General features: G+C 42.7%; 1 protein-coding gene across 1 annotated transcript in view; it reads right to left on the reverse strand.

The window, feature by feature from the left end:
• Positions 1 to 26385, reverse strand: part of XPO1 (exportin 1) — a 33489-nt gene extending 7104 nt beyond the window's left edge. Inside the window, exons 1-16 of the mRNA XM_027738585.2 lie at positions 26293 to 26385; positions 22539 to 22670; positions 18791 to 18892; positions 14322 to 14394; positions 7309 to 7370; positions 7187 to 7231; positions 6916 to 7097; positions 6449 to 6497; positions 6234 to 6353; positions 5986 to 6114; positions 5206 to 5364; positions 3610 to 3807; positions 2842 to 2980; positions 1505 to 1686; positions 552 to 708; positions 270 to 433 (exon numbers count right to left, since the gene is read on the reverse strand). Coding sequence (XP_027594386.1) covers positions 270 to 433; positions 552 to 708; positions 1505 to 1686; positions 2842 to 2980; positions 3610 to 3807; positions 5206 to 5364; positions 5986 to 6114; positions 6234 to 6353; positions 6449 to 6497; positions 6916 to 7097; positions 7187 to 7231; positions 7309 to 7370; positions 14322 to 14394; positions 18791 to 18892; positions 22539 to 22664 — 1887 coding nt within the window. The 5' untranslated portion in view covers positions 22665 to 22670; positions 26293 to 26385. The remainder of the gene's footprint in view (positions 1 to 269; positions 434 to 551; positions 709 to 1504; positions 1687 to 2841; positions 2981 to 3609; positions 3808 to 5205; positions 5365 to 5985; positions 6115 to 6233; positions 6354 to 6448; positions 6498 to 6915; positions 7098 to 7186; positions 7232 to 7308; positions 7371 to 14321; positions 14395 to 18790; positions 18893 to 22538; positions 22671 to 26292) is intronic.
• Between the last annotated feature and the right edge of the window lie 1461 nt (positions 26386 to 27846).

Here is a 27846-nt window from a genome sequence, read left to right on the forward strand (position 1 = left end):
TTGCTCTTTCCCAAAGCAGAAGCACTGAGTTACATTCAATGTCTTCTTTTCAGGTTAAAACATTCCAGAACTTAAAAATTCCAACTAAATGACACCTTAATTCCACTTCCAAGCGTTTCCAAGTAACACCTCAAAGCAACCTGAGCTATTTGTCCCCTAACAAAAACCTAAGGAATATAATTGATCACTGGAAAAACCCCTGCCTTTCCCTAAGAAGCACCTTTCCATCAGTCTTTAGGGATCACCCACACCACTGAACCAAAACATACCTGCTGTGGCTGAAGGTCACAGATGATTGTGTTGATGTTGTTCAAGATTTCATCAATAAATGGCATCACCTCCCCCACCTGCACCTGGACAAAGTGCCGGCGGCATTTCTGTGCTATTTTGATGAAGGTATCACAAGCCATGTCCTGGACACCATCATGGGTTTCTAAATCAGATCAAGACAGTTATTGCTTTGTGTTTTCTCCCCTACACGTGTCTATGTATAGGCTTTTTTTTTTTTTAATAATTATAACAACAAATAAGAAAAAAACCCAGATAATTACCATGCATAAATTCGAACAGCTTGTTGACTACTGTCTTCAAGAATTTCCAGTGAGCTCTCAAAAACCGAGGGTATTGACCTACTATATACATTATATTTGATGCAATAATGGCTTTATTGTCCTTTCCTCGCTTTTGTTCACACAGTCCCAGGAGATCCTGCAACACAATAGATTCTTGGTTTCCTCCTCAAGTTTGTCCAGTTCAATTAAAAGCACTTTAAGCATAAAATCCTCTAAGGAGCTACATTAAAGTGGTTGCCATAATCAAGTTCAAAACCCAAATTAAGAAATAAAAAAAACCAAATGAGTGGTTTAAGATTGGGGTGATGAAATCATTTCAGTTTCAGACAAACCCAGATCACTGTATTTTAAACTACAGAATCTCCATTTTACATATAACTAAAGATTCCTTCAGGGGGGAGTTCCACAAGCCTCACAGTCCTCAATACTGTCTGAGTGGCTGATATCAATAAAATACACACTTCACATCAAACAGAAGATATTAAACTAAATCTTCTGTATGAATTCAGATGACCTGTTAAAGGTCCATTACTCTTGTAAAAATATTATGCACATATTTACAAATATTTGAGTTTTATTAATGAATATACAGAAGACAGCAAAGGAGCATGGTGCTAGGCTAGTTAAAATAGTGGGTTATTGTGCCACTCTCCTGTATTTCATCAATAATCCCTTTCCAGCTCTTCTGCATCCCCAAAGAAAAACATTTCACCGTGAACTAAACTTCACCCCACGGAAAAGGCTGTTTGGATCAATGCATTCTTCATGGCTAACAAATTTATCAGCCCCAAATGATCTCCCGCTCATTTATTCTCATCACCCTGCATTTACAAGGCAGCTTTCTAAGAACACAGAGCAGCGTTTCTGTACACTTGGTGTCTTGAGCATGGACTCTGAAGTGTGACCAAGCTGTTGGTTCTGCTCCAGGATACCTTAATTACTGTAACCAGGAACCTCTTCTCATCCTCTTCGTGCATCGCGCCGCTGATGGAGCCGATGGCCCAGCACAGGGTGTTCAGGTTTTTCCATGACCACTCTGTCCCATTCACTTGATTGTGAAGTTTTTCAGTCATAATTCGTTCTGTGTCTGCATAGTCCAGGTGTGTAAGATAAACTGAAAGACATCAACGTGGAACAGGGCACGTTTTAAAGCAGCAATTGGATCGTAACTCCGTAAGCAGTTGAATAAAAATACAGTGAAACTATCAGGCAATTGCAATGCTCCTCTGCTGAACTCAGGACAAAACTGGATAATAATTTAAACACAAATTTGTTGAAACTGTGTTTTAAAGATAGAAAGTAAATTTTATTGAGTTTGCCTGCGTGTGATGTTTTGCTGAGATCCCTCAGAACAATGTGGAAAGTGCAAATCAATGAATGTCTCACATACCAGTCAAATCAGCAAAGCTGCCCAGTTAAATTATTACCCAAAGGCATCTGTACTGATGGTCTATAGGGAATATGGGATTGGCTTCCTATGGGGGGACATTAAACAGCCTCTTTATTTCAGTGTTACCAAGCCTGCTGGTGCAATAACCCACGGATAACATGGAGCTGATGCTCCTGAACAGGCCCAGGTGGAAGATTCAGGTATCACAACTCAGACACTTGCATCAGCCCCTAATAGGATTAGTGTCTCCAATATACAATTCTAAATCCCAGCAAGTCAAGAGCAATTTAAGGCCAGGTTCAGAAATAGATTTTTACTGGACCACAGAAAACAGCTTCCACCACATTCTCCCTTTTTTTTTAAGTGAATCTTACAAGATAATACATGATAAGCAATATGAACCAAATCTGCATTTTCATATAAATAATCCTGTATCTGGAAATACAGCCAAGGCTCAGGACATACAGTAATTGTTTTAATACAATAAATCAAATGTTTAATACAATAGTACTAGAGTTTTTCACATTCCATATGAAAATGTGGACAATTAGAATAATTAGAACAATTAACCTCACACTGGCTGCACCTGCACCAAAAGGACAAGGGTGAGAATAAAAAAAATCCACATACACTTTGCATCCCCCACAGCTTTCCCACAAACACTCCCAGTGCAAAAATCTGTTATTAAACACTCAGTGTTCCCATTTGCACTTGATAAAAAATATTTAGTGTGTAAGTCTGGTGTCCTAAATATCCGAAAACTCTACTCCCCTCACTCCCTCAACTGTCAGTTGGGACTCTGACGTTTTTTACTTACCCCAAAACCCCCCTAAACGATCCCTGCAATCCACAGGCACAAATTCCAGCCAGTCCACTTACCCAACGTTTCTCTCATGTTTTTATACAAGTTTATGGAGTCTGTGTCCTTCATGAATTCCCGAACTACCTCTCCTTGATCGTTCTCCACAACCAGGACTTCCTCAGGCTTGGCCATGCGGCTCACCATGAGCAACCGGACCTGGGGGCAGAGAAAAGGGAATCCAGCTCTCACACAAAAGCACTCACAGCATTCCCAGAGTTTCCACAAGTGTTTACAGAGCACTCTGGCCAGGCAGCCTCAACCATATAAAAGGTTATATATCCAGCTCACGCACAAATTCTACAGAGAAATATCAACTAACAAGCCTTTAAGAATGCAACCTGCTGACTTCTCTCTCTCTCCATGAACAAGCTGGGTAGTTAAAAAACCCCAACCTATGAAGTAGATAAACTTTTTAGATTCAAAATGCCTATGTCATAGTAGGGGTCTTTTAAAGATCACTTCTCCCAAACGCAGAGGTTTTTACTCCAAGTGTAACACTCCAGCCTTTCTGTTAAAAGAAACCGTTTAACACTGATTTATTTTAAAATTAAGTCTTACTTTAAGTATCTTAAAAAAGCTGAAACACCATACTAACTCTTGTTATACAGTGGTGTCACCTTAAGTATTTTCACAACTGCAGCTGATTACAGAACTAGAGTTGAAGCAACTACCGACTACCCAAAGAAAGGGGAGTTTTCTCAGGTCGCTCCTTGCACGAGGTAAAAATCTTTACTTCACCAACAGTATCTGGATCTTTCCAGTGCTATTCCCTAAGCCTGGACTACCTTGGACAAAACAGGCAGGTAAAGCTGCCTCCTTGGAGGAACATCGAAGTGTTGGCTCCCCGAAAGCAGCGGAGAAGCGGACGTTGAGAACGGACTTTCCCTGTAGAGCTCAGCAGCCAAATGGTTCCAGTATTCAAGACAAATCTTGAAAATTTCAGTTTCTTCAACTTCTGATACCAACAACATGTAATGAAGAGCCTGGAAAAGAGTGTGGTTTAAACAGCCCATTACTGATTATTTATCCACATTGCTTCAAGTTCAGTGATCCCCAATCCTGATAAAATGTCAAGAGTTTGGAAGAAGAGGCAGCAGCACTGCACTGACATCACTTACAAGTCAGAGTCGTGACTGGCAGAGCAAGTCACAAACAAGGAGTTCTGTCAATTATTGTTATTTTCAAAGCATGTACAGATTCTTAGAACTGAAGGAGCCTAAAGACATCTTAAAAAATGCCATCACCAAAGCAGCCTGTTTGGAAATTATCAAACCCGTGGCCTCTGGAGCTTCTGCAGGGCATTGCCAGAGCCTCAAAGCGCTCAACAGCTGCTGTCAGGGATTGCTATTCTCAACACTATTACTGCTGCTTTGTTCTGGATCCTTTTACCCTGCAATACTGCTCCTCTGCTTCCCACAGAAGTCATCTGCCAGGACACTTTCAACTTCTTTACAGACAGAACAACGAGAGCAGGCTGAGAGGGGAAAGCCACCGATGCAATTCTGACAAGCTGAGACACCAACCATAGAAATCAGAGCTACACAGACAAACATTTTTTGCCTAAGCTTATTTTTCAGTTCCCTGGTGATAAAATCTGAAGACATTTTCACAGCTTAGGTACTAGAACAACTTGCAATGTTTTAGAAGATAAAGATCGTATCGAGCATCAAGAGAGGGATTTAAAGCAGCCATGCATTCATTTTATACACATCAACTCCTCTTGGTAATTTCACTTGAAATAACTGATGTAGCTTCCTTCACTAGTCCAATGAATCTGTGGAACAACTTCAGGAGATCTAGTGCATCCAAAGTGCAGGAATACAGGTTAGAATGACCTGTACCAGGTTCTGTTATACCAGAATGTATCAAGTTAAATCTGCAGCCATTTTAGGCCAGCCTAAGTACTTTGTTAAACATTACAACATCCTGAACAAGACTACAGTTGTTGAGAATCAAGCTTCATAAATACCTGTTTTAAAGAAGAATTTAACACAGTTATGCTGACGAGGAAGGAGGCCAATACCTAAAAACTGCACTTTGATTTGCACACAATTGCAAAGGACATGCAACAGCTTCTCAGGCATTTAAACAGGTCTTTCTAATACAGCAGCAACCTGAGCCTTGAGCTGTGCCCACCTGATTCCCACTTACTTTGAACACTTACTACCTGCCAATTTGAGAATTATCTGGGAACTGCTGGCACTTGTTCTTTTAAACTAAAAAAGTGATACCCCCTCAATTCTAAATGAGCTACAGTTTGATATTTGCAACCAAATTTACTAAGGGTTAGGGTTGAGTACGATGATTTAAAAATTGCAGTGAGTGTGAAAATGAAAACACACTTGCCTACATTTTTAAGCTGGATAAAGCAAGGAACTCACCTCCATTAGTGTTTCCCTCAGATTTAATCTTTTCTCTATAAGTAGACCATGTTCCTTGAGGAAGGTGCAGAGGAACAAACTGAGATTCTGGATGAAGTTCTGTTCATCGTCTTTGCCATTCGAGTAAGCAAGTCGGATATTGGTATTTAAAGGAAGCATCTGACAAAAAGGATGGAGGCACAGTCAAGAATTTCTCTTTTTATACAGAAGAACTATTGTGTATCAGCAAATATTTTGCTCTTTTGAGGGAAAAAAAAAAAAAAAGACCTCCTGTTTTTCATGCAGAACCTCCCAGCATTGCAAAGAGAGGAAAAAACTGTCAAAAAACCCCTTTAACCATCTACTTGTGATGCAAATACAGTGAGGAAAGTTACAGACTCGTGCACCTGAATCTGAACTGCTCAGAGGGGAATCATCAAATTATATAAAATTTCATGTATGGTTTTATATGATAGATGTTCCAAAAATTAAACAGCAACTTGCAGAGTGTTGGGTCAGTTTAAGCCTTAAGAAACACATTTTGTTGTGCCTCTCTCCACTTTCTGCACCAGACAGCCCAAGTGCTCAAAATTAATTAGTTAATCAAACCAACATAGCTACAAATGAGCCACAAAAATACACTCAGCATCTTCTGATCACACCACAAATACCAGTGAGGAACAATACTTGTCCTATCAGGAAATCTGATGTAATGGATGTAAAAACTTGTCAACTGCAGTAGGTTTTACAGAAACCGGTTTTTGGGGCAGTCAAAGAGAGATTTATAAAAAAACCCATTACCTGTTTTAACTGCATCATGGTCAGTGTAAAAAGTGTTACAAATTGTTCTTCATATTGGCTTACACTGACCCCTGCAATCTCTGTGAGGCACTTCAAAGAGACGTTTCGAAACATGGGAACATTTAAGAACTGTTGAGAAAGGAAAAATAAAGAGCGTCACAGAAGTGTTGCACTCAAAAAAAAATTAAATACAAGCTGCAGAACAGTTAAAAGGAATCCTTTTTTTGTTTTTTTTTTTGCAAGAGTACCTTGTATATTAGTGTGCTGATTAACTTGGTCTCAAATATATATCCCAGAGGAATCCAGTTCAGAAATCGTAGCAAAGTTTCCAAAGTTGCATGGACTAAGGGAGCATTTTGGGAGTTTTCCTGTAAAGGACCAGCGGTGTTTATGACATTGTGACACACTTTGGCAGGAGAGGGGGCAGAATTTTTAAAAACATCAGTAAAGAAATATCACTTACCATCACAAACTGACACAGCTGAAATATCTGAGAGAATTCATTGCACATGCTGTAAAAACCAAAATAAATTAAAAATTAAGCACTGCCACATCATGAATCAAAATATATATATATATGCACACAAAACAGGTCCTGAAGACCTATGTCTTGCATTCACAAGCCACCTGTCTTTTACCCACTTTCATGGCAATAATGCACGTTTTAAGTAGCTTGAAGCCTGTGCCTGCAAATTCTGGCTTAGGGAATACACTCTGTTAGAAGGGGAGGAACCATCAGTCAACAGATGCTGCTTGCAACAAGGTAGAAATCCCTGCCTGTACAATAGTTAGACATCCCTGCTTTAAAGAAAAACCAGCTCTCTGAAATGGAATTAGACATCTGTAGGTGTTCACACAAAGTGAGAGCAACTGAAACAGCAGCAAGCACAAGGTCTGCCCTGTTAATTAAGCTTAAATGTATATACTTGCCTGTCTTTCAAATGCTTAGCTTTTACTTGAGTGATCTGGCCACTGGAAAAATCAAACACCTCTTCACTCAAGAGTTTGAGGATGACCATGTTGTTCTGACAGAGGCTCTCACTAGTCCTGCTGGCTCCCACAATGTCACTTATAAAGGTCGGCCAGTGCTTGGGCCATTCCTGTTTCAAGATCTGCAAAGCGAAGCGGCCAAAGGTGAGACACGTGTGCCAAAGGCAGGGACTTCACAGCAAAATTCAAAGTTTTCTGAACTCCAGCTCACCTGAACGAGGATCATATTCAGTTTGCCAATATACACTTTCTCTTTCTGCAGGAGAGAAGAGACCAGTCAGGTTATGCCCAACACTCCCCTCCCTCGCCCTCCCCTCAGAAGGATTCACTTACTTCTACACATGTTGGGTCAGATGAGGTCTTGATAATTAGGCCGACAACATATTTTTTAATACCTGCAGGAGAGGTAGGAATTTATTTTCAACAATGCCACATACCACTGATGTAGTTACAAACATTTCTGATTTCAGACCCTTTGCATTTTTAAAAAGAAACACCTGTCAGGACCAATATTTGTACGTGTCAGTGAGCTAAATGAAAAAAAATTCACCTTTACCAATTCTGCCAGAGGATATTTTGGATGTACAAAATTAGTGAATTCTAGTTTATTGCCTTTTTTTTTGTTTGTTTACACATCACTTATTTGGTTATAGTTCTTCCAAAGGTGTTTTTAAATGATTTTACGAGTTTTCAGCTCCACCACAGAACCAAAAAAACCCACCATGGTAAGAAGCTACATGGCCTGAGGTTTCATTTCGCCACCTAATGCTCAGGTCCCTCCTCACCATTAACCTCTCAACCACTGCAGCCATGGAAACAACGGCTTTCCAAGTGACTTTTCATCCCAAAACCACGTGACTCCCAAGGAAAGGAGGACCTGGAGTCGTGACCTTGGTGAATATTCCAGCAGTTCCACTCCAACCCAGCTCTGACCCCACGACCCATCTGAGCACAGCGGGGATTAAACCCTTCGAACCGGGCAAGTGTTTCCTTGCCATAAGGAAGCGACATCCCAGAATAGGTGGATGTTTTGCCAATCAAATCCAGGAACCCAAAAATCTGGTTTCAATCATTTCTCCAGCAAGACAGTCAACTGACTCGTGCAGGCAACATGTTGAAGATTCCAGAAAAAACTGTCACTGTAAGAGTGCCTTATGCTGAAGGCATAATCCACTGTGTGAAGTTTTAAAAACTTGTCTAAGACTTCAGCAAATTTAGTAATTTTTTTTTTATTTTTTTTTTTGGATTTCAGGCCTAAGCAAGCGGATTAAAAGAGACAGTTTAGTAATTGCATTCCCATGAAATCTGGCAAAACCAGATCTAGACTTTGAGGCATTAGATAGGAACCAGACAGGAGCTGTTCTGCAGGTAGTTCCAATTACAAATGAAACTATTCATCATCATCAACTGGGATCAATTCACAGTACTCCAGTTATTAATAAAATAAGTGGCACTGTCAGTCCCTGGGCAAGAGTTATTACCAAGCACTAGTCTGACATCATAGGTCTGTTCTAATGTTTTAAAGCTAAAAAATAAACACACTTTGCTGAAGCATTACAGCAATTCACAAATGAGATATGAAAGCTACCAAAAATAGGATGGAAATAGGTTTGCAGAGCCAGAAACTAAACTATTATAACTGTCTGCCAAACCACTAAGGGAAACCTACTGTTGCAACTCTTTGCATTTCAAAAAGGAATTAAAAAGTTAATATTGTTCTTAGAGTTCTGACTGCTAATTTATGTTATTTTCCATCTTGCTGCATCAATGGAATTGTGCTGTTCAGGAACAATTTGAATATTATGTTACCACTGATCTGGCCTTGAGACCAGCAGACACAAACAGCTGCTCTGCTCCACAGCTTGTCCATCAGGACAATAAAAATAAAAGTAAAAATGGTCCCCACAGCTCAAAAGACAACCTAGGAAGTTTGCTCCTTTGCATGCTGCAGGCTGCTGAGGTCTTCCAACGAGCAAAGTCATATTCCTAATCCCTTAAAAGCAGCAGCTATCCAATTCTCTAATGCTCTTTTTGGCTTAAACGTAATTTTCTTTTTTTTTTTTTTTTTTTACCTCAAGTGGTTCCTGCTCCACATTTAATAACTCATTTCTTTATGATCCCATAGGAAAGGTAATTCTCAGCAGAACAAATATACGTCAGCTTTGTGTTCTGACAAAAATCAACACGCAGGCTCATTACCATTTTTCAGCAGGACACATCCAAAAAAAAAAACTGCTTCAGGGTAGAGGTCCATGGGATGTGCTGAAAGTGTTTTGGGAACTTCAAGGGAAGTGCTATTTTAGGGAGGCAGGCACAGCACATGCACCAGCCACACAACCACTGCCTAGAAGGTCTCCTTCCATCACAAGCAGCTGAACGAGTTTGAAGGTGGCAACAACACAACTGCCAAGTTCAGACCCTTCCCTGAGCCAAACAGGAAGAGACAGAGACATTCCTGGAAAACAGACCTTCCAATAAAACAATAAAACACAACACACCAGCCACAATACCCAGGGCACGCTTAATGTTCTTCAAAGACCAGCTGATGTTACAACTGCACTGAACTCACAACAACCTGCAAGCAAAGGGAGCAGATCCTGTTTCCCATTCCAAAACTTTCACTGCAACAGAACTGGTAGTTCTACCACCTGCTCGAGTTCAAGGGCTAAACTGAGAAAAAAATAGAGTTACCAAGGAAGTTCAGCAGTTAAAACCTTTCTTAAACCAACTTTGATGTCTCAGCTAAGCTGGCAGGGAAGTGCCCAGGTGAGGAACATCTTTATCAACAGCAGATCATCAAAATATGTCCCAATTATCAGAAAGGCTGGACATGGTCACTGTCACCCCACTGGTGGCATTTTCTAATAAGTGAAGCACGAGAAGTACTTGAGTACAAAGTACAAAAAAAAAAAAAGGCAGGACAGAGCAAGGACATGAACTCAAGGCCTTACAGAACATTCCTGGATGTACACTAGACACTGAAGTCCTGCTGTGAAAGTTCCTTGTCTCCAGAGAGGCAAACATGCAGTAATACTGAAAACTTCCCAGAGGGAAAGTCATTTTCCCAGGTGAGCCCGAGCTGTGCAATGGTTTGAGCTGAGCTGGGACAGTGAGGAACATCAGGATATCCAACATCAGCAACTTCTGGGGTCTAAACTTGAGGAATATCCTACAGTTTAACCTTTGGATGTGCTCTGAGAAGCAATGACACCTCATGTACCCTCTGCACCCTGAGCACAGGAGTTCCTGCCGTGCCCAAACACAGCAGGTAGCCATGAACTCACACACATCCTTTTCTATGGAGCACAAACACTTCACAAGTGTTGAAAATTCCTCTGGCTGGTGCTGCAGATATGAGTTCGTGCTAATTTTCACGTTAATTTACTAAAATTAATAAATTCTCTGCTTATGTTGAAGAATAATAGGCATAAATGAAGCAGGTGGGCAACGTAACTCAGCGTTATTTTGCAACCAAAATTAGAATTTCAAACGCTGAAGCCGAGTTGTCCCCTCTGGGGATGTTTGTATGCAATCACACTTACACTAAGCTGTTTAAACAGTCCCAAAATGTGGTTAAAATACCATCTTGTTTTTAGTCTTGAACAATGCTTTCCCGTGTTGTCCCAAAAACCATCTTTGCCCCTTAGTGGTGAACCAAATCAAGCCATAATCTCTTTGCTTTAAAACAGCAAAGTCATGAAAACTCTGGAAAAGAGTCTGTCTTCCCACACAGACACAGAAGTGCCATGTAGCTCATTCCCCCTTCATTACACAGAGAATTAAAAATCATCTCTTCATGAAGCCAGGCCAGAAATTTCCATTAAAATATGCAATCACTCCACAGAAAAACCTCTTCTACAGCAGCTTCCACTACATCAAAAAGCTTCACTCTCAACTCCAGGGCCTTCCTGGGAGACACTGAACTGCCTCTCTCTGAACACTTCTCATTTTGAAATGAATAAAAAGAAAAAAAAAAAGCAAGTGAGAAGTTGTACAAGCAATTGGGGTTTCATAATGAAGAAGTGCTTATCCACTGCAACTCCAAACACTCCAGACAAGCTCTCTCTCTGTTCACAGGAACAGAATTTCATTTCACAATGCAGGATTAATGAAATGTATCACTCAACTGAGGACCAGGATTCCTTTATTCCCAGGCAGGTTTTCACACTGTCACAAAATCCTTTTGAGACCACAGCACTTTAATAAATGCCATCCTTTGTGAGTATTATGCAACAATTGACTCCAAAGGATATCAGAGTTTAAAGCAATTTCATATCACCTCAATAAAGTGAGAACTTTGGCAGTGATGGCACAATACCCTGGAAACAAGCCAAGTTCAGCACTGTTTGGGATGTTCTGGAATATGTCACTCCCTGAGCGAGGCCTGAATGAAAACCACATGACATCATTTGTGTACATGTGAGAGCCATTCCAAGCACTCCCTGGAGGACTAAATAAATCACAAAATCAAGTCTAACCCATCACTCTGGTCTTGTCTCGAGGCTGAACATGCAGGCCAGGCATCTGATCTCACTGAATTTTACCCCTGAAACTCCACTTTTGTCTACAAAACCCATTGGTTCAAACTGCTAACTCCAAAAGCAAACAAACAAACAAAAAAAATCAAGAACAAAAAGCAGAGTAATCACGTCAGTATTTTAGAATTGTAAACTGATTGTTCTGCCCAGTTCCTGCTTTATAATTATGGAAAGATACAAATGAACTTTTACAATTCTCAAACAATACCTGAGGAACAGAACAACTTTTCACTGAAGTTTAAAAAGGCAGCAGGGCCAGAAAAGCTCAAGACCAAGAGGTGTTTTAAAATAAAAGCAAACTTCAGAACTGAGTTTCAAGCCTAAAGAACACATCTGAAGAAAGCACTTTCCTACTTGCACCTGGAATTCCAGGCTGGAAGCTGAAACCTCCCAGCACTCAGACAGAAGCAGCAATAAACCTCTGACTAAACTCAAGTCATTCTGATGAACAACCCGAGGTACAGCTGAGAAAAACAAACAAAAAATCTAAAAATAAAGTTACAGTTCAGGCTTTGTAATTAACAACACTGTTTTACTTCCCCCAACGAGTTTCAGGAAAGTTGTTTCAAAAACTTTTTTCATTCACTGATGCTTTAATTCAGTTCTGCTCTTGACTTCAACTCCTAAAGACTACAAAGGGGAAACAGCATTTCTCTCATAAATGCCTTTACTTTCATCCTAACCAAGAAGAAGATCTGTCACGTGCATTTACTACACAAATCAAACAGACATGTAGAAGACATCTTTTATAAATTAAGATATGAGGTAAAACTAACAGATTTGAACCCTGCATGATTTCCTTTGTCACTGAGCATTCCTTTGTCAGACTGAGTTTCAGTTTCCTGCACACACATTTCATTAGTTACACTTCAAACAGGAAAATCTTGTCAGCCAAAGAACAACTGGAGTCAAGGAAACCTCAATTTACAATCTGCCAGGTAACCAAACCACCTGAATGAGCTCTGCAGCAGTTCTTTTGTACCAGCCAGTACCATCAGCCAAAAATAATACTAAAAAAAAAAATCAAAAAACCACCACCACAGACCAGATTAAACTGGATTAGAGATGGAACAGATTCTGCCTCCCACATCACTGAGGCCAGGATGGATCAAATGCCACAGTACACGAAACACATTTGGTTCTTCTTCTGCTGAGGTACAGGAGAAACCACGCGAGTAAAACCCAGCTGACCCAGTTCCCCTAAAACAGCAGGAAGGATTTTTTCCCCCTCTGGAGGCATGGAAGTCAGGAGAAGTTAAGAATAAAATACCCCAAGTTGATTGCACAGCAAGACAGTAACTTTATTTTGCACTGTAACATATCAAACTCTAGTTATGGTAGTTCTTGACCTCATCCACCACCACTTCTCAGCTATTCTATGCACTTGAGTGTCTCTAAGACTTAAAATTCCTGCATTACATCCTGGATCTGGCACTTGTTCAGTTCCAAACTATCAAGTAAGAACATCTCTCTGTCAACTATTCTACCACAACTCTCCTTCCTTTCTTCCTGCTCTGCTACCCCAGCAAAAACCAACTTCCAGATGCTGAAACTAAGTGCTCAGAGTCAGGAGTGCAACCAGATACTACTAAGTTGAGACACTCTAATTATTAAAAGCACACAGAAGAGTTAACTTTAGTTAACTAAGGTGCTGTTTTAGTGTCTCAAAAGGGCACAGTAGTGTCTGAGCCTCAGCTGAAGCTGTTCCCTAGAAACCTTCCAGTCAAACAGCAGAATGAATGGAAACTGCACTTTCACTTTTGCTTTCCAAGAGAGCTACCCTTTATCTGTGGGATGGGGGGGACAGGTGAGCAGTAAGCACAAAAATGTGAAAGTCTCTCTCTACACATATTTTCATCACCATTTACTCTTCTGTTTTAAATAATATAGTTCAGGACACAAGCACTGGCAGTAAAAATTTAATAAAAGCTCATAGCAGAACCTGAGAGATTTGGAGTAACTTTAGTGAGTTCCAAAAGCAGCCTTTAATAAAAAGCCAAGTATAGAATGGGGACAACATTCAATATCACGAATTTAAAGCAGTTTTGAAGTCCAAGTGATGATGACTTGGCACAAAACCATTTGAATAAGCACCAATCCTGTACCACTGAGGCACCTCCATTTACTACAGCCAACAGCTAAAAGCCAGCACACACTGCAACCTAAGAGGGAGGTAAAAAAATCCACAAACTAAACAGTATTTATTTTAAGACTTCCAGATTCCTTGCAGTGATGGGAGAATGCAGGTTAATCACCCTACACTGCACCAATTACAGCAACCTGTATATACACTCACATGCACTAAAACCAACTCTGGAGAATCACACTGCCTAGGATGAGTGACCATTAATAGGTAAAACTGTGCATTTCCTTAGTGTTTCTATTTTACAATAACTCAAAAAGGTTACACAGATCTACACATGCTCCCAGGTGGAGCCCAGAGTCTACCAGGACATGAGAGAACCCTGCTGGGGCTGCACACACAGCCCGGAGAGGCTGAAGGAAACCTCCTGTGCCAAGAACAGAAAAATCAAAGCCTCTACCTCCAAACCAGCAGCTCACCTCAGATGTTTCAAAACCATCAGTCACATCTTTTTCCCCAAACTTACAGAATTTCAGGTGCTCACCACCCCACTGAGACCACAATCACAAAAAGATGTGGTTTCATCATCCAGAAAAGGTAATCTTACAACAGGACAAAAAGCCACTAAAATTGTGTTTGAAGTTGAAAATTACTTACACAGGGACTGACAGTCTGAATCTCAGTTAATACCCAAAGTTATGAGGAGAAGAAAAATCCCTCCCTACCTTCGCACTGGTTCCTTGGAAGAATCTTCCATCTTGTTTTTATCACATTTTCCAAGATTTGCAGCCCATAATACTGAAATTGGAGAAGAACAAAATGTGAGTACATTACTGTAGGACTAACCAGCTTCCAGGACTCTCATTCAATCAGACATTCACACTTAACATCTAAGGCTTCAAGATTATTAAGCTAACGATTTTATTAAAAATATATGTCTATTCACCCATTTACTGAGGTTTCATGCATTGTATTTTCTTGGTTTATTCTTGGCTATACTATGTCCTGCTGTTTGATCATGCTCACACCAGGAGGGGGGAAAACCAATAAGGACAAGCCCTCTGGCAGACAATTTTGGATATCTGGAGAAGCAGCAGCCAGATATGAATTTGCATCATAAATGACTGCTCCTATGTCTGAGTATTAACACAACCAGGCTCCTAAAATATTTAGCAGCTTGGATGGTGTCTCAAGCTTCCTATTGTTCCTCTAAGAGCTGGAAAAAAAGAAATCTTGTCTTAGCATCACATGTCCTGACACTGGCACTTCCTAAAGAAAAGTATTTCCCAAACTTCACTGGTGTGTTACTTTAGGAACAGCAAGACAACCCACAGGTTTATTTTATTTCAATACCCACCCCAATATGGCAGCTATTTTCTACTATTTAAAGATGAACTTTTGTGCTCAGTCAAAGAACAATTTAAAAAAAATGTGAATAAGCTCTTGGAAATCATTTTACCTTTCAGGAATTCCTTCCTATGGAACCCGTTATGTTTGCCCAGAAATCAGTAAAAAGGCCATTTCCCTCTGCCCATTTGTCCCTACTGCCAACTCACAGTAACAGGGAAAGGAGTTTGTGATGATATCAAAGAACTTTAATTAGTAAAACCCCATTAGCATGAATGGACAGGAGAGAAAAGGGGACGAGGAGTTTCCCCTTCACTTTATCTGCAGTGGATTAGGAAGAAAAAAAAAAAACAAACTAAACAAAAAAAACCAAAAAAACACATCACATCAAATGCCTGAAAGGTAAACTCGAGTTTTCACAGTTCAAAGTTTGGCTGAGAATAAGAGTTCCTCTTTAAAATGGTTAGTTGGTACACAAAGTAGGATCAGTAGCATTTCCACCAAAGGGATCATGGAAACTTGGGTTTCATTACAAAAAACACAATGTAGACTGTCCCAACCTACATTGCATTAAAATGGCATTTTTGCTGTTCTCATCTTGACATAACCTACAGCCCTCTGCTTCTCTACCTGACCCCACTGCCCAGGAGATTCCACGTGCACATCCTGCATCTGTAAAATATTCTGTCACCTTCCAAAATCTTGGGCACCAAGAAAAAAAAACCAAAAAACAAAACATGGATTACAGAAAGTTGGCAGGGTAATTTTTTTCCCCTCCATGGCCAGCAGCCAAAGTTTATCAGCTAGATTTTTAACCTTTAAATTGACTTATCTGACAGAAAAGCTAAATGAAATCATGGGAATTTTCATGCAAAAAGCATTGTTAAGCTAAATGCTTCCCAGGAAGTGATTTCAGCCCCTGCTGTAAATTTTTAGACACATCTGCAACTGATCCAAGCTCACAATACAAAATATACTTACAAAAGCCCCTAACAGTGCTGACAGGATGAATATTTACATCAGACAAGGCTAACTTTCCTGAGGCAGACCTGAACCCTAGTTAAATGTCTATAGTCTATAGGAACACATTAATATTTCTTTCAGGTGACAGCTACCCAAAAACGTTAATTTTCCTTTCAAACTTCTTTCCATAAGTGAACTTATTTAGCTTAATAACCAGCTTATTATTAGCTTAATATCCATTAACCAGAATGGCAAGTCTAACTCTACAATGGCAAGTTTAACTCTACAAAAGCACCAGATGACCAAAGTTAAATGAAAAGCCTGAGGACAAACTAAGGACAGACCTCACCTTTAAGTCTTTTTTTTTTTTTTTCCCTAGTTGGTATTTCCTCGAGTCAAGAAAAGGACAGACACCTCCAGCAATTTGCCACACCTATCCCTCATTATCTGCTCAAATATCTCATTTGGATTCATGGACCTTAAACTCTGAACCAGGTTCATGCTGTCGAGGTTTCTACTCCTTATCTACACGTGTGACTTCAGCTCTGCCCTCTGCAGTGTCCTGTTCACCTCTTCCCCACTCCTAAAAACACTCATTTTTCCTTGTACTCACAAATAAAACTGAACAGGAGCAGGAATAAATAAAATCTTTGCATGCAACCTTCACCTGCACATCCTTCTTGCCATACCATGTTGGAAGGTTCTGCCTGAACATCCTGAAAGGTTTTTTTACTTTGTTCTTAAACTTCATTTGACTTGGTGGTTCTAATTTTTTCTATTTCCCTGACAATTAAGATACACCAAGCCCAAAAAAGTCACTGACACCAATTCCAAAACTTCATCAGCCTGCCTGAACATCCTGCAAGGGGCCTTTGGGGTTGTTTACTTGGTTTTTAAGCTACATTTGACTCGATGGTTTTAATTTTTTTATACTTCCCTGATAATTAGAGACACTAAACCCCCCAAAAATCACTGACACCAATTCCACAGTGCTGGCATTTGAACTATCAGATTTTTAATCAACTACTCCAACAGTACAACCTTCACCTGCACATCCTTCTTCCCATACATACCACTGGAAGGGTTTCAGCAACCTGCCTGAACAATCTGCAAGGTTTTTTTAGTTTGTTTTTAAGCTTCATTTAATTTGATGGGTCTAATTATTTCTGTTCCCCTGACAGTGAAGACACACAAGCCCCCCAAAAAAAGTCGCTGACACCTATTTTACAGAGTTCTGCCACTTGAACTATGGGATTTTTAATCGACTGATTAAAAATAGGTTAAAACAATTTCATCAACAACACTTTGCTCTTGCTTTGCTTATTCCTAACTCTCTAATTCACTGCCCAGTTATGAAGATGAGGGACAGGCAACAGCAAAAACTCCAAAAAAAAAAAAAAAAACAAACCAAAAAGGCACGAAAAAAACGATCCCTATGGTAGAAATTTCTATGGCACCCTTATTACTTATTTTTATGCACCGAATCCCTTTCCCTCCCACCTCCCAAGAACCAAAAAAAAAAACAAACAAAAAAAATAAACCAAAAAAAAACAATTGATGAACAGAATTCAGTTAAAGGGAATCAAAAGGGTAGACCTTGTGGAGGCCTGCCGTCAAAGCCTAGCTGTGTCAAGTTGCACAGGAAGACACCCCTTTTCTTCCTATTACAAGCAATCAACATAATGGAACATTATGATTAATATCAGGTAGTGTTAACAGCTTTAATTAAAGAAAAAAATTATGATTGCATAAAAGCCAAATGTCAGAGTGCATAAATTTAGGCACCAAATCATTTGCAATTTTAGGTAAATGGAAGAATTCTTTACCTGTTGCTTTTCTTTCTGTTCCTCTAATCATCTCATTTTTCACAAGACAAATTTTGAGTTTTTAAAAATACTGTCGATAAATCAACTTAAACATTAGTAATGTCTGTCAGTATAAAAAGCAAAGTTTACCAGGCAAGCAAACAGGCAAACACTGTTACTTAAAGGTGCTTAAAGGTGTTACTTTGAGGAAGTTCTTTAAACTGTTTTCCCTTCAACTTCAGAGAGCAAGGAAAAAAAAAAAATGGAACTGCTTCATGAATATCACAGGACTTCAGAAACCATCCAAACACGACTTTTTTCTGTTTGAACACAGTGTGTATCCAGCAGAAAAACATGCATGTCAGTTATCTGAGATAATAATCATCCAACTTAAGACAGTGAAAACACATTTTGATCGACTTTTCGGTTCAAGCTTAAGAAGTCTTAAGGCAAAGCATTTAAAATTGTAGGAAAAGCCCTGACTGGTGCCCCTTTTAGTCTCTACCCCAATGGCTGAGTTTCACACAGCAGCACAAAGCACATGTGTTCTGCACAGCAGCAAAGACTGATCTCATACTACAGAGTTTGGGGGTGCTTAACTTTCACTCACTGCTCAAAATCTTAAAAGTTTCTATATTTTAACACTCCCAGGGACAAATTTTCTCCTCAGTTACGTGCACGTGGCTTTTAATTGTGATCACAAACAGCCAAGCACTTCCCCAAGGACAAAATGTGGCTCCAGGAGAATTATGACTCAGATGTCCACAGGCACACACCAATCTTTGGAACTGGTATAATGCTTTTATGTGCCTTGAGAAAAAGCTTGGGATTCCAATTTAGCTCATCCTCAAAAAAAAAAAAAAAGGGGGGGGGAAGGGGAAACCCTTGTCAATGTAAAAGGAGGGCTAAATATTTTTGTCCATTTACAATTCTTGTTTAAAGCCAACTTTGAGAACAAGGCAATTAAAAAAAATGTGGTTCGAATCAAGAAAGCCTATGGCTAGGAATGAGATACCTTCCTCAAAGTTTATGAATGGAAGAAAGAGGAAAACTGAATAAATAAAAGTTGATTTGCTTACTTTGGTGTTCATGTTCTGAGAGAACTCCAAAATTGTATCAACTCTTGTCCACGCATCGGGATGTTCTTTTAAGTGAGTCAACACTTCCTGTGCCATTCTTTGCTAAAAGCAAATTTGATTAAAAAAAAAAAAGTGTTAGCATGAGATTATTTAAGAAATTACATACTCTCAGTGAAGACATTAACATGGAACACTTCTTTAAATCCTTTATCCAAGAGTTAGGCAGAGCTCAACCAGTCCCTTAAGCCTCCTTGTGTGCCAGCTAAAGTTTATAACCAACCAAACTCCAAAAGCCACTGATGCAAGACAGGAATTACTTTCACTCTTCCATGCTCAATGAATCCAGACCAGCAGTGAGAACATCATACATTACAGGGAAAACATACTAGGGACTGAAGTTTTCTCCCCTCCCACAAAGTCCTCTTGATAAAACTTCATTCAAGGGCACCCAAACTTTCTAGTTCCAGTGGAAACACCCCTATAAAGTGCCAGCTTTAAGGAGTGCTGCATCATGCTGCAAAGCTGTTGATGTAGGAACTAAGAGGTTTTATTTTGAAGAATGCAGGAGCAGAGCATTAGAGGTCTCCAATCCCTGCTTCTGAGGAATCCTTGGTGCATCTGACAGCTCACAAAACAGGAATAACACTGACTGGGGGGGAGGAGGGGAGGTGGTCATGCTAATGCTTTGCTCTTCCTTGGGACTGACATTATCAATTATTGTACAAGGTGCTGTGGTTTCAGGAACCTGCAAAACCTCATCTGAAGCAATTACACATTGGAATAGCTGGATTCATTTCAGCCACACTTTGCAAAAGCCTGGATGTCCATAAGCATTTTTTAGGGAGCCAAAATGCTGTTTGCTATTTCCAGAAGTGCAGTGTACTGACAAATCTCACTGTAAATCAGAGCCCCTGCAAGCATCAGACACTGCCTTACCAACAAAATGAACATTTTACATCACAACTAACAGAAATCAGTTCATCCTTTCACTGCTCTGTAGAGCCAATTCAACAGAATTACAAAGCAGTTAAAGCTTTGCTTTAGGATTAACTTCAGCTGCTAGAACTTACTACAGCCATGCAGGTTTCTAGTCTGCTCCAAGAAGACACTTGAGCTAATCATCAACTGGTATAAGAAAACAGTATTTTCAGTAAGACAGAAACCCAATCAAGACCCAAAATATATATACATATAATGCAAGAAATAGACAAACTGGGTATAGGATTTACAAATTAAAACTGGAAGCCACGACAGCAAAGAGCAAAAATATCTAAAATATCTGTACAATCCCGGCATCCCTACGTGGTATAAATGAGCCCAGTGGTGCAATGCCCAGTCTGACACTGACTTTGACAAGCAGGGAAGTCCCTGCAGATTTGACATGGACAAGTACCACACACACATTGTGTTTGAGGCCACAAGCAGAGGAGCCATGTTGTTACAGTATGGCATCAGAGTAGAAAAAAAAAAATAATAAATCAGCACTTTTGATACAGTTTAAAGAGGGAAGGAATAGCTGCATTACTTCCAGGTTCAACCTGAAAGTGTGTTTTCATATTGGCCTTCTTTCTGCTTCTAATACTGGTGACATGTCGCAGGATCATATTTCAACACCAACAAACTGCAGACACTCCATGTCCCTCTCCCAAACACTGCAAAGTTCACTCTCATACCCACTAACCCCTCCCTTTTCTGGACACCAACTCCTGCAGTTTCTGAGCAGTATAAATTTAACAGTCATGCTCAATCAAGAACAAAGCCTCAGTGGTGTTGTCAATCCCAGAAAGAAATCAGCCAATAATCCTTCTGGCCACATGAAGATCTAACAGCTCACTGGAATTAAAGAGTCTGGGATGAGAGCAGGTAACCAACCACCTATGAGTGGTTTGAAATCTCCTTAGTCATGTGTTGCACTAGGCTGGGGACACATTCATTCTTTTCAGGAAGTATACCCAGAAAAGCTAAGAAGAGAAAAATATTTCAAAGTTTAGGAGAGAAAATAGCTTCTTTCTTGCCTAATACAGATGAGCAGATAACAGTTTTGCAAGCAGAGATAAGATTTAAGCAGGAGGAGGAGACAGGTGAATCTGAAAGCAAGTTCAGCACAGGCCATCCAGGTTGCATTTTAAACCTGTTTTACCCCAACATTACCCTAATCTAGCCCAGGCAAACCATTGCTAATGTCCCAATTTTAATATTTAGTTTCCTCAACTTCTATTTTTCCCTGTCACCCTTTATGATTTGAGCTCTCAGACTGCACAGAGAATCATCTTTTCCTGCAGGAACCTTTGAACTCCCTGGAAGAGGTAAAAGCTCAGACTGACTGGAATGTCTCCACCTTTGGAAACGTACTAAAATAGCTAAACAAGTTTTCACTGAGGTGACACATGCTAGTACATGTATTTAAAATAAGTTTACATCATAACTCACTTTTGCCAGTCAGACAACACCTCTTGAATTTTTGCTTCTTATAGCAGTAATTTTCTAAACACTGGAGACTATATCCAGCTTCTTAAAGTGAAGCAACTTCTCACAATGCCAGGACAATGGCAATTTGATCATTGCCTTCAGTGTCAATCCTTTATTTTCCTTATAAACCTTCCCAACTTTTTAAACTCCGTTCAAACCAAGTAATGCTATAAACATCACTTGTTTGGTAAGGCAGTAAACAAATACATCACAAAACAAGTGCTCAGAAGTCCATATTTTTAAAGCAAAGAATACAAGCTCAGAAAAATACAGTTTTCTGCCATCTGAGCATTAAAAAAAACTACAGCAAGTGCCTATTTGAATTTAGGACACTCAAAATGCAAATATTTCAAATCACAGCGAGGTATTTCAAAACCTACAGGAATTCACATTAATAAGCCTTAGAAAAGCTTTTTTTTTTTCCCTAAACAGATACACAAAGCAAGTATATTGCTGTTTATTCTAACAGCTGGGAGGAATAGAAAAGCATCAGCTACTTTGTCTCATTTAATTCACTTCTTATTGTTGTGCAAGACTATCTTAGTAAGAGATGCCTGACACTGAAACTCCTGATTTGTTGAGCACGAACAATTAAAATCTGCCAGAGGAGGAACTGTGCCAACAACCTTGTAGCAATACTTGCTTTCAACACTTAAGTCTCACTTCCAAAACAGTTCAAGAAACAGATAAAAGCAATACAAGATTCACTTTCAAGGCAGTATGTGCAAAGACACAAATGCACACAGTCCCTAAATTTCAGCTTAATAAGTCACAATCTGCACTAAGTCCAAATAGTGCAAGAACTACCTGTGCAAACAGCAATGGGCAAAAAAAAGACCAGACACAAGAGAGGAACAAACTCTTCTCCTAAATGTGTGTGACAGGCTTCTCTGTAAACACAGAGTAATAACATCACTAAGATTTTTCTGTTAAATACAATTTTTGAGCGAAGCCATCGTTGGAATTTATGGCTTCAGGATCCTGTCCATGATAACAAGTCACAGGTAATTCAGATCTTCCTGAAGAACTCAGTCAGAAAAAGGTGAGCTGCAAGCAGAAGTGAACTTGCCACCACCTCTCAACAGCAGAAGGCAAGCTAGAAATGAGCACACACCAAACATTTCTCTAAATGTCCTTTCACAATAGGAATTCAGTGACATGCCAGTCATCAGCACAGTAAATTCACTGATATGACTGATTTTTATCTGATTAATTTTTTTAACTGATTTGTTGTAAGATTAAACATGGTCAATAAGAGCAGGTTCCAAGCCCACCTTACCTGTGCACCTTCTCCATGGTACAAGCAGTTCACCACATTGTCCAAGAGATTGATATCCAGTTTCTGGTTAAAATCCAGCAGCTGACGAGCTGCATGGTCTGCTAACATTGTCATAATTGCTGGCATAGATTACTGCAAAATAAATTTGAAAAAAAAATAAGGATCAATTAGTAAGAAATTATTCTCAGGTGCAGCTGCAAAGCAAGTGCTTCAACTCAGCTCATCTCACTGAAATGAGATGCTGATGTTTGCAGTAGCAGGTAGCACTGAATCCAACCCTGCTTTGATTGGGGGAATACACCAGGATAAACTGCCTTTTTTTTCCCCAAAAAATTCATACATTACTGCCCCAACTCATCTCTCAGGGCTTTCAACAGGTAAAACACTTAATAAGAGCCTGACTGTTCAATAGGCTGCATTATCAGCACCCTAGAAGTTATTTCAAAGCAGGTATCAAGCCCTACCAGTCCCTAAATACGTGCCAACCAGTAAGTTTGCTGGTAGGAACCCCCTGGATCATTACAACCAAACCCCACACTGGCCATCTCTGCCCAATATCGAGTTCCCAAGGCCAACAGGCACATTCAGAGGAGGTCTAAAAGCTTTTAAACACTTGGGTCTGGAGCTGAAACGTGATCTACACAGGCAGCAAGAAATGAGCCAGAGGGCATTTTTCAAATACTTGAGGGGGAGGGAAAAAACCCACCTTGTAAGTGAACTACATACAAGTAAAAAATGACCACTGAAACCAAGTAAGTTGACTGAAGACACTTTAGGAACACAAAGCAAAGGGAGTGTTAAACCAGCAGGTTACTCTGTACCACACAAGAGCACTTCCAACCCAAATGGAATTCTACTGGAGGCTTCAGGTCCCCTCAAACCAGGGACACACTCATTAACTCTTTGTCCTAGATAGAGCAGCCTCAATATTATGCAAAAGGGAGTCAGGTGGGGTGTTCATGTAAGATGCTTTATCAGCCAGAGACTGGTACGAGATAATCGTGAAAAGCAGAAAAATTAGCCAGAAGCCATAAAATTTTGTATGGTAAATTATACTCTACCCTTTTCACGCTCACACATCCCATGTTGGAGACACCTAATCAAGTTTATTGCCCTTTTCTCACAGTGACTGTTAAGATATAATCCCACCCTCCACCTCTACAGCAGCTCTGTGCCACTCACCCCCTTTTTCAGAGCTCTGCAAAGGTACAAATTCCACATAAAACTGCTCTTTCAAACAGCCAGAAGTCTGGACAACTGCAGGATCAATGAAGAAGTTTCACTAGAGCCACGTGCATACTCAGAGAGATACAACCTGAAACTCTTCCAGAAACACACCCCACACACCCAGCCAACCCCTTCTTCAGGGTAACCCAAAGTCAGATTTGCTCTCACTAAATAACTCCATATGTAAGTTAGAATTTGGTTTACGCTTTATGTATTTAAGCCGTGCTCAAAAGTAAGGAGAGCAAGACAAACCTGTGCCTCAACCCCTGTAATTACTAATTAATTAAGTGAAAGTCCTACAGTATCATTCAGACAAGGAAAATCTTTTGTTTAGAAATGCATTACTTGCAAGTAGTCTCAAGCAATTTCTTTTACTTCTATATATAAAAATAGCTTCAAACCCAAATATTTTAATTGGATTTTCAAGTTAAAAAGTCAGTATTACTACATTAATTTTGAGGGCTCCATTTCAACATCAGCCAGTCTTTTTACATCTACCTGGAAAACCTGAAGGAAACGAACATCAAGTAGAAACCAAAATAAATTAAAATTAACACTCCCTCCCCCAACTCCTGTAAGTTTTCAAAATCGCAACGTTCAAGTTTGGAAACAAGAAACAGAACGGCAGGGAAGGCCGAGTTCATGGTTGATGTCATTCCTTCGAGTCAGGAGGACACTCGGAAATGTCACCTGGCAGAGGAGGGCACTGAGCAGCAGCACGGCCAGGAAAGCGCCCCAGTGGATGGGATCAGAGCAGTTAATGCTCCCTCAGCCACGCGGCTCCAGGCACGCCCCTTTTTGTCCACATCTGGCCTCCAGGGCTCCAGCGGGAGCCGGGAAAGCGCTTTTCCAAACTACGCTAAATGTCCTCAGGTAGGAACCATTCATTCCAGGTCTGAGCCTCTCCCGGTGGTTTTCACGCGGCCCCGAGAGGGCAAAGGAGGAGCCGCGTGACCAGGAGAAGTCATTTCACCACATGGGAGCAGAAAGGAAATGTTTTGAATAGGGCCCTTCGCCACTCCCAGCATTATCTTCGAAATGACCTACACCTCCCCGGGAGCTGGAGCCCAGAAATGGCGGCTTTGTGGGCAACACCGACTGCGCCCAACTCCCGACACTGTACCCACATGGAGCTCATAATCTCTGATTTACTCTACTCCTACACTTCTCCCTCCCCCATCACGCCCGAACTCCGGAACGGGTTTAAACCTTAGCTCCAAGAATCACCACTGATCAATTCTTAATTGCCAATAAAGGGGGAAACTGAAACAAAACAGGAAAAGTTGGGGGAAAAAAAAGAAGGAAAAAAAAAAATCTGAACTACAACCTACAACATGGCAAGAATGTGACATCTACCGAAGGTCAAAAGAACTGCATTTACAGCACTGTTTACACAGTTATCCCAACTCTCGATGACCCTGGACCTTTAACACAACAGTTTGCTTGTTGTGCTAGACCCGATTCATTTCGGCAGCACAGCAATAAGAGCAGGCATTTAATAGGAAGAAATGCTGAGTATTCACCACGAATCCTAGAGCACCCTCAACCCAGCTATTTAAAGCTCACTGGGGGCAGCGATTAAAAAAAAAAAAAAAACCACGCCGTGAGAGTCGCTGTGCCCCATTCCCGAGCACGCCATGCAAGCGAACTGCCCTCCTCTTCCAAGGAATCAGCCGCATCACTCGCAAATCCACCCAGGAGGGGTGAGCGGCTCCCAAACGCATCACACTTCACACGCCAGCGACGGCAGCGAAAGCTCCTCTCCCCCTCTCGCCGCTTCACACGTGAAGCGGGAGGACGAGCCGGATTAAATCACATCTGCCCCACACCTCGGAGCGCTCCTTTCGGGCTGGAAATAACTCCCACCCACCCAGCGCGGCGGCCCTTCCCCGGCTGCCGCCGCAGCGCCGCGGAGGGCGGGCAGGGCTGCGGCTCCCGGGAAGCCCCTCCCGGCTCCCGGGAAAGGGCGGCGGGCCCCGGCTGGCGGCGGGGAACGAGCCCGGGCGGTGGGTCGGGCGGGCCGGGGCCCTGCGGAGCGCGGCGGCCCCGCAGCCCCTCCCTCCTCCTCCTCCTCCTCCCCTGGGCTCCAGCCCTGCGCTCTATACAGGGCTCCCCACGTGATCCAGGCGGACGTTTCAATACTGCTGCACAGACACACACACACACACACAAAAAAAATATTTCTGGAAACTTCCACTCCTAATAATTTACAGATTATGCCGCACGGGTTTCGCCCGTGCCCGGCCCCGGCCCGCCCGGCCCCCTCCCCACGAGGAGCATCCCCCGCTGCACCCGCGGCCGCGCTCGGCCGGGCCGGGGATGCTCGTACCCCGAACCCCATCGCGGCGCACCCCCGCCCCTCAGGGCTTCTCCACGGGGTCCATCACAGCTCCGCCGGCACACACCACGCTCTGTTCACCTCGCACGGGCACACGTACGGCTGAGCCCCCCCAAAATCCCCCCCTCTGCCCCCTCCGCCTTCCCCACCGCGACCCACCCCCCCCAACCCCAGCCAGCCCTCGCTTACCTAAGGGTTTCTCACAGCCTCTTCCTTCAGAAAAGTAGGGGCGGGCGAGCCAAGTTTCTAACCACCACCGCACGCCACCAAAAAAAAAAAAAAATTTTGGAAAAAAAAAAAAAAAAAAAAAGGGACCACCAAAAATAACCCCCTCCCAATTTAAAAAAAAAAAAAAAAAAAAAAAAAAAAAAAAAAACAACAACACGGAAGGAGGGAAAAAAACCACCACGGAAGAAGGGAAAAAAAAGAAACCACACCACGGAAGGAGGGAAAAAAACCACCACTGAAAGAGGAGGAGGGGGGGAGGAAAACGAGCGCTCGCTGCTCGGCGGTGGGTCGGGGTTAGTGGCGCCACTCCTCCTGCCCTCGCAGCGTGCCCGGCCTGGCTGCACCAGGCGCCCGCCGCGGGCCCCGGGGCTCCGCGCCCGGCTCCGCTCCGCGCCTTCCCCTCAGCCCCGCCGAAGGGGCCGGCGCGGCGCTGCGGCCTCGCTGCTGCGGGGGGGAATCGTCCCCGGCTGCGCCTCCCGCGCCGCCCAGGCCCGGCTCTCGCTGCCCCTGCGGCTGCCGCCCTCCCCGCCCGGCGCTCAGTTCGCCCCCATCCCCGCCGCCCCCCCGCCTTGAGCGGCTCGCACTAAACTTGGCCCCCCCCTCAGCTGCGGGTCCCCTACGAGCAGGTCACACACGCGGCGGCGGCGGCGGGGACTGAGCGCGGCGCGTCTCCCCCTCCTAATGCCACAGGCTCGGAACCGGCTCAAACCGGTTCAGACTGGGAGATTCCATCTCGGTTTAGTTTTCAGCCCATGGCGCCGCGGAGCGTTTGGAAACCTCGGGGGCCCCGCCCAGCGCCCGCTCCCATTGGCCCCGGGACGTGCCGCCGCGCAGGCGGCCGCCGCGCCGATTGGGCGACGCGGCTGTCAATCCGCTGCGCGCCACGGAGGGGCGGGGGGGCGAGCGGAGGGGACCCGCCCCCTCCCCAGCAGCGCTGAGGCGGGGGGGGGCGCTGCTCTCTGATTGGCCGGGCCCAGCTGTCACTCAAAAGCGGCGGGGCCCCGCCTCCGAGTTCGCAAAGCGCGGGCGCAGGCGGCGCCGCGCTCCCATTGGCCCGCGGCGGCGGCGGCGTGACGCGCGCGCCGGAGCGCGGCTTTCGGGGCCGCGGCGGGAGGGGGCGGGGCGGCCGCGGCGGGAAAGGCGGCGGCCGTTGGGCGGCCCCGGGCGCGCGCCTCAGGGGCGAGGGCGGGAAGGGGGACGTGAGGGGAAGGGGTTCGGGGGGGTGGTCTGTGAGGGGAAGGGGTTCGTCTGTGAGCGGAAAAAAAGAGTTTGGGGGCGCCGCTCTGTGAGGGGAAGGAGTTTGGGGGTCTGGACCATGATGGGAAGGGGCTCAGGTCTCTGGTCGCTGAGGGGAAGGGGTTTGAGGGGTTCTGGTTCCTGTGAGAAAGAGGTTCGTGGGAACCGCTCCATGAGGGAAAGGGATTGGGGGCAGTTGGTCATTGAAGGGAAGGAGCCCGGGGAGGCTCGTCTGAGGGGCAAAAGGGTTTGAGGGTGCTGCTCTGTAAAGGGCAGGAG

Source organism: Pipra filicauda, unplaced genomic scaffold (genome assembly GCF_003945595.2).
Source record: "Pipra filicauda isolate LSUMZ 115617 unplaced genomic scaffold, ASM394559v2 scaffold118_size2161507_pilon, whole genome shotgun sequence".
Lineage (NCBI taxonomy): Eukaryota > Metazoa > Chordata > Aves > Passeriformes > Pipridae > Pipra > Pipra filicauda.